Source organism: Anser anser (genome assembly GCF_964211835.1).
Source record: "Anser anser genome assembly, chromosome: 1".
NCBI classification, from domain to species: Eukaryota; Metazoa; Chordata; class Aves; order Anseriformes; family Anatidae; genus Anser; species Anser anser.
In genome coordinates, this window is record NC_139720.1 from 118088950 (window position 1) to 118096411 (window position 7462).

Sequence of the window (7462 nt, forward strand, 5' to 3'; positions counted from 1 at the left end):
ACAAATATGTTGCTAAATGTACATGCTTTAGAGTTGGAAGAATGGCAGCCTAACTTCAAGACAAACTCATTAGTTTAGTGTGCTGCTTAAAGTTGAAACAAATACTCAATATATTTTAAAATATTTTAAGCTTATATTTAATAAAGTACTATAAAGACATTTCACTAATAGTTCTTACAGCAATATATTTAATATTGACCTTTTACCAGATTATTGTATTAAGATGCTATTAATATTGTCGCTGTTCTTTATCTTTTCTTTCTTCTGTGCACCTTCCTTTATTTCTGGTTTTCAAAACTGGATGTATGAGTTTCTACAGGAAAAGCTTCTTCAAGATCTCATACCCTGCTCAGGAGAAAAAAAAAAAAAGACTAATGTTTTTCTCAGATTAGTTCTTGACATACTGATTTTTTTCTTTTTTTTTTTTTTTCCCCTTCTGGATGCATTAGATGTATACACTTGCTGAGCAAAGATTTGTTTTGAAATGAGGAGAAACATAAAATCGTTATATCAAAGACCATTGCGAATAAAAACTTTTGTTCCCTTTTTCCTTTAGGTAACCATTGATTGTCCTTGGTCAATTTACTCCACTATTATTGCATTAACATTCTGCATACCTTTTAATGCCAAGCATTCCTTATTGTCAGCTGGCAAACGGTAATGTACTCATTAAGTATTTATTGTTTCTTCTTAGAAAACAGAGTTGGATTTTCATAAGTAATATTTATAGCTGGCCTTTTTTTTTTTTTTTAATTGGGCTTCTGTTCTGCACAGCTTTGCACTGAAAGTTTGCATATTTTCTCTAGTGCTCTTTCATAACAATTAAATCAGTTTTCAGTTATTTCAGTTATATGGTTTCAGTTATTCTGGAAATAAGACCACAATAGAAACCAAGCAAGCTAATTTCTATGTAGTTATTTGTTTTTATTTAATAAGAAAGAGGGTGTTTTACAGCCTCATTTCTACAGATTAATAAATACTGAGAAAAGACCGCAAGAAAGAAATACACTTGCTTTTATGTTTTTGTATGAGCTGTGCACTTTGACAGCAATTTTATGGACATGTATGCTTTTAACTGTAAATATTCAAATTTGGTAGCAAATTGAACAAACTGACATGTTTTTCAGGAAGTATGTTCAAGTCTGCATACAGAATTTGTCAGAACTCTGTTTCCAGCTTTCAGACAACAGCCTAAAAAATTCTGCTGACTGTACAGATTTGCAGCTGGTACCTCTGAACCCTGATTCTCAACAGGTAAAGATTCTCTTCATTTGTGAACTTGTGACAGGAGGTTTAGATGAAACTTCTCGCTAGTAATACTAGCGCTTCTAAACATAGTTTTTCTACTAAAGATGATAACTGATGTTTGGTCAGATCTTTGTGGCCGTATAAGTAAGTTTGATTCTTAAAGTTGCTTTAGAAGGCACTTAAATCTGTGGATGACAGATTAATATTCTCTGTATCTTTTACAATTTAGGTAAGTTTTCAAACTAGTTTATTTGCTTTGTACAAAAGCAAATGCCCCATTGAATCTTTTCAACCCTGTATAAACATGGCTAAATTGCTCATTGTTGTTGACTAGGAAAAGGATATGCAGACATGCTTAATATCTTTATTAAATATGACTTAAGTAAGTGTGAAAAATATTTTATTAGTGTTCCCTCTTGAAACACTGATTCTGACAGTGAAATGTTTCTCTGCTTTTAATAATGCACATATAATTAAAAGATTTCATTAGTACTTATTTTGGTTGCGTATTTTTCCTGTTTTACTGTACACTAACCAGGTAACCTTGTTTTTTTAATCTGTATTAATGCCAGAACATACAAATGTGTGTATGTGCACGTGTATTTCCATTTCTTTCTCAGAGGAAGGAAAGAGCTAATACTATAAACAATTTTTCTTGCAGGTCATATATAGTAAGCAATCAATATTCTTTGTATGGGAATTGAAGTGGACAAAAGAGCTCCCTCTCTCCTTGCAGTGCCTGTTTTCAGTCAGCTTTTGTCCAGCTACCTCTGAAAAACAGTCTCTTACCCTGAAGCCGTTCACTTACGAGTTCCAAGTGGAAAATTTTTTTGTAAGTACTTGTAAGTATATCATATTAACTGAATATGGTTTCCTAATATATACAAAGGTAAGTCAAGAAATATGTTTTAAAACTTCCCTTTACACAATGAGATCGATACCTACGTAGAGCCATTGGAAAGCTAGGTAGTTGAACTGCAAAACTGAAGAGAAGGTAAAACCATGTGTTTACCCCTGGAAAACGGGATAGGGGGAGAGCAATACTTGTGTGAGTTTCTCTGATCTTGTTCCTTGTTTTGGTGTTATTCTGTGTTTTTGTTTTCCCCTCTCTGGGCTTGTGCTATGGAGAATGTCCCTAGACTGCTGAGCTACTTTTTCCCTGGTGACTTCAGACAGCCTTCTCTAAAACAAATAGCCATTTTCAAAGATCTTTGCTATTGTAAGCATCTGAATTGTTTTTGTATCACTTGAGATGAGCTCCTCTAATGAAATATTTAGGGTTTGCTAGGCCATTATCTTAAATGTTTCTTCTTTTCCCTTATGGACAAACTTCTTACTCCTTTGATCAGCTAGGAAGCTTAGGCCAGGTATGACTTCCCATTAAAGGAATTCTATCAACGTTATTTAATCTCATCTCTAAATTCACTCTCCTGTTACCCTGTTTGATGTTTGGGTAAAAACTAGCAAAATGAGAAGTCTTTCATTGGGTTAAATCCTTTGGTCTGTTTTTAGCATTGCTATGTTTCCTACTTGCTTATGACAAACTGGCACCGAGGAACAAGGTATTTGTTTACCTACCAACATGTCACTAACATTTTTGGCGCTTGTATCAACATCCTTCCCTGGATCTTTTTTAAGGGAAATGAATGTATTAAGCAGTGTTTTTTTTGTGTACTTGCTGCTGGTATCAAAAATAGTTTGAATCAAATTTGGGTTTACTTAGCAATATAATGAAGTGAGGATTACTTATAACTGAATCTTGCATTAAGGAGATGTAATAGAACATGGATGTTAAATGCAAAGTTCAGACTGCTTCAATTGTCCAGGTGTGTTTAAATACATGTAAAATGCCTTTTTTTGCTTGATAACAATTTTTTTTTTTTCCTTACAGACATTGTACCATGTGAAAACTGAGATTTTTCCACCGTTGGGGACAGAGTATTGTAAAACAGGCTCACTCTGCTCGTTAGAGGTGTCCATCACCCGTCTTGTTGACCTCTCAGAGGTTGACAGAGATGAAGCATTAACAGAATCAGATGGATATTGCACAACAAAACTTATGTATGAAGGTAAGAATATTTTTTAGGCATATTGACAAAATTCTCCAGTAGTTTTGTTTCAATAATGTAATCTGCTAGAGCTTCTATGACATATATTCTGGTAGTGTAAGCATGGCTCCCCTGTGTGAAGCAGTTTTCATTTAATTAGGCTGAGTGTTGTGGTTTAACCCTGGTAGGCAGTTGAGTACCACACAGCTGTGTGCTCACTTCCCCCACAGCGGAACTGGGGAGAGAATCAGAAAGGGAAAAGTGAGAATGCTCATGGTCTGAAATAAAGACAGTTTAATAAGTAAAGCAAAAACTGCACACATAAGCAAAACAAAATAAGGAATTTGTTCATTACGTGCCATCTGTATATAGAGGTTTAGGAAAGCAGGACTTCATCATATGTCGCTCATCTTCCCAGGTAACCATGGCACAACTCTGAATATGCTCCCCAACTTCTTTCTTTTCCCCCACCTTTTATTGCTGAGCATGACACCATGTGGCATGCGACATCCCTTCAGTCAGTCTGGGTCAGCTGTCCTGGCTGTGTCCCCTCCCAGCTTCTCGTGTGCCCCCAGCCTCCTCACTGTCAGGGCAGCGTGAGAGGCAGAAGAGCCCTTGACTCTTTGCGAGCACTGCTCACCAACACCTAAAACATTGGTGTGTTATCAACTCTACTACAATCACAAATCCAAGAACATAGCACCATCTGAGCTACTATGAAGAAAATTAACACAGCCAACACCAAGACACTGAGAATATTTTGTTTTCCTTTTTATATTCCACCTGAAGACAAATTAAATGTTGCTCAAACTGGATAGATAGTTGTTTGAGGCCCAACTATGGTCCTTTTGGCATAGGGCTGTTTTCTTACTGTGCACAGCTCTTCTCACACACAAGCCTGTGAGTTTTTTAGGTATTACAAAAATACTGACTTTAAAGTGCTCTAAATTATATTAAGGATTCTCTGTTTTTTTTCAGAGATGATCTTTGTAGTGTTTTCTCTTTTATTTTTGCAGTTGTTGACAACAGTAGTAACTGGGCAGTCTGTGGAAAAAGTTCTGGAGTGATATCTATGCCTGTAGCAGCTCGAGCAACTCACAAGGTCCACATGGAAGTGATGCCACTGTTCGCTGGATATCTACCCTTTCCTGATGTCAGATTATTTAAATACCTCCCTCATCATTCTGCTCACTCCATGCAACTTGATGCTGGTAAAGTTATCTTGAATACATGGCTACTTACAGAAATGGTTCTGTTTCTTCTATGTTCATGAGTAAAGAGGAAAGCAAGGAAGTGTATTGAGCAAGTAGCCTTAGGTGTTGTTCTTACTTACCTTCATTCACAGTTCTGATTTGAAACTTATAAGATGCTGCTCTAACAGGAACTTTTAATTCAGGTTCCAACTGTATTCTTTAAGGAGAAATAACAAATGCGTTCTTTTCTTACTTCCTTTAAATATTACTGTGCAAATTAGTTATCAGTTTATAGTCAAGTGAAAATGCATTTGATAATGAAAGCTCGAGATTAGAGGGTTGTCTATTTACTACACATCTACTGCATCTTCATTAGCTTTGAAAGCTTAACCCAATTTTTGTAAGGACTAAGTAGGAAATAGAAGTGCTGAAAATGTGTGGCATGTAAACCAGATTAGATCAAGAGTTTAAATTACAGCAGTCTTTGCTGCTCGAGTCTTTGTTTGTACTTTGTTTGTACTGCTGAGTAGCCCCAGAGCTGTAGTTAGAACTCATTCGTGCAAGCAATTTACCATATGTCAGCAGAGCTACAGGAACTGCCAGTGTGTTCTCTTCTCGCCTGTGACAAATGTGAGGTAATGCTACTTACATTTTTTTTGTAAAGCAACATAATTCATACTGTTGAGTCTGCTGCTAGCCAAAAGTGTGTACTCTTACCTCAGCAGAGAAGTTCAGTAACTTGACATGTGGTAAGCTGACCATGTGTCTGAGCTCTGGAATAATTTTGAGTTATTTAATCACTTAATAGAATGAAATTGTGGGTTTTTGTTTTAAACAGATAGCTGGATTGAAAATGATAACCTATCTGTGGACAAGAATGTGGATGATCAAGCTGACAGCAGCAGCATAAGAAGCAGAGGCAGCTTGCATTCTGCAGCTAGCGGGGAACACAAAGGTTTGCCAATGCCCCGTCTGCAATCTTTTTCATCTGGTCAGGTCTTCAACTGCAGCACGGGTATGCAAATACTTGTCATTCCCAGCAAGGACGACCATGTTCTGGAAGTCAATATCACGTGACAACCTGGTATGAAAACAAGGAAAAACAAAAACCATTAGAAACTGGATATGAAAGCACTTTAAAGGATTATGACCTGATTAGTCTTTGTTGCAACATTTTAACGCTAAGAAGACCTATGGCACTCAACATTTACTGGCCATGGAAGCACCAGACAATTGTATCAATTTAAATGTACAGTGAAGCTTGTGTCAGCTAGTTTATATTGCCACTTCAGTATGTTTTGTGTAAGCTATTGGGTTTTCTCCCTTCAGTCACATTCTGCATCTCAATACAGGGCAACAAAAACAAAAAATCCAAATATTTGGACCACTTTTTTATTTTTGTCTAGCAGCTGATAGCTTTGTTTCATGCTTCCTACATATTTTAGAATTTAGGGTTGGATGACACAATTATCCAAATCTTGGATTTTTATGTAATTTACAGGCTTTTCCACACGTGCCAGAAGTACAACAAAGCATACCACAACTTGTTCATTGACTTAATAGTTGGTTTTCTGTTTTTTTTCTTCTCTTTTCTCATTGTTAATTCCTGTCATTGCAATCTTATATTAAACTTCCATCGTTTGCGTACTTAAATGCATGGAAGAGCTACTGCTATAAACAATCTTAACTGAACAAAATTCCTTAATTTTTTGAGGCTTTCTCCTTCACAGAGTAGACACTGTGATGTCACATATTATATGATTTTATTTTTTTGGGGGGTGGGAGGTGGGACATCCTCTTGCATAGTTCTTACCAAAGAAAGATACTGATAGAATTTAATAATAAATTATTTGGCTTATTGAGTTCCCAGATTAATTTCTTTTATTAGCATTTCTAAGTGGCTTGGTTTTCTGCACCAATTTTTAAATTGGGGCAAAAATTTCAGTATGATGTGATACTTGAACAGTCAACCTTTCATCACGAAGGCTTAGTGTAATTATTACTGATCAGAGGCCAGACTTCTGCATTCATGAGGGAAGAAAGAGGTTGGTTTGATATAGGAAAGCTTGCAGATGTAGAATAATTGTGAAGCAAAGTTAAAACGTGTAACTTAAAGAATTTCATTATTTATATCTTGAAGTGTAAATACAAAAAGTGTTTAAAAAAGAAAGTGTAATTTTTGTGAATGTTGCAAATTTCACCTGTGACTGGAAAAATTACAACTCCTTCTGATGTCCTGCTTCTGATATTGAAACTTGTGCATTTAACGTGAGAATGACCTTTTCTACTTGCAGTTCTATAATGGTGCATTGTGAACAGACTCCACAGAGGAAAACTGTCCCATATCAAATATTTGTCAGTAAAGCGAAACATAATTAAAAAATAATAATAATAAAGAGGAACTGCTCATTAGGCGACTTTTTGTTTGTTCTAAACTCAGGTTTTGCAAAATTATAAAGAGGAAGAAAAACCCTCTTTCCAAAAGAAATTGCAATTAAGTTGAAGAATGTATAAGCACCCTGCGTCGGCCTATTTTTTTTTTTAAAACAATGTCTAAATAGATGTATAAGGTAGACCTGCTAGCTGAAAATGTTATTGTTATGCATCTTCTTTCTGTGAAGGAATGCCCTTTCTCTGTGGAAATCATACCCTTTTATTCTGGATAAAACCCAAAGCATCATTTAGTGTGAATGACTGCTGGGATTCTTTGACTGGAAAAGGTAACAAGTTAGTGACTTTGACACTGCAGGTATTATAATTAATTCCATTTTCATGGTTTGCTATTAAATCATTTTTCACATTGTTCTGTAATATACTGTTAGATTAAACACATTGTACTAAGATTGTTTAATGAAATTGTAAGCGTTACAGTTCTAAATATACATGTTTTAAAAAGAAGTCCACCTTCTCTGCTGCTGTGCCTCCTTTTAGTTTAGCCAAAGCTACGAAAAAATAGTTAAATAAATAAGGGGG

General features: G+C 35.6%; 1 protein-coding gene across 1 annotated transcript in view; it reads left to right on the forward strand.

Moving 5' to 3' along the window:
• Positions 1 to 7384, forward strand: part of TRAPPC10 (trafficking protein particle complex subunit 10) — a 42212-nt gene extending 34828 nt beyond the window's left edge. Inside the window, exons 18-23 of the mRNA XM_083821331.1 lie at positions 557 to 657; positions 1128 to 1254; positions 1910 to 2080; positions 3140 to 3317; positions 4313 to 4507; positions 5328 to 7384. Coding sequence (XP_083677457.1) covers positions 557 to 657; positions 1128 to 1254; positions 1910 to 2080; positions 3140 to 3317; positions 4313 to 4507; positions 5328 to 5566 — 1011 coding nt within the window. The 3' untranslated portion in view covers positions 5567 to 7384. The remainder of the gene's footprint in view (positions 1 to 556; positions 658 to 1127; positions 1255 to 1909; positions 2081 to 3139; positions 3318 to 4312; positions 4508 to 5327) is intronic.
• Positions 7385 to 7462: the final 78 nt, after the last annotated feature.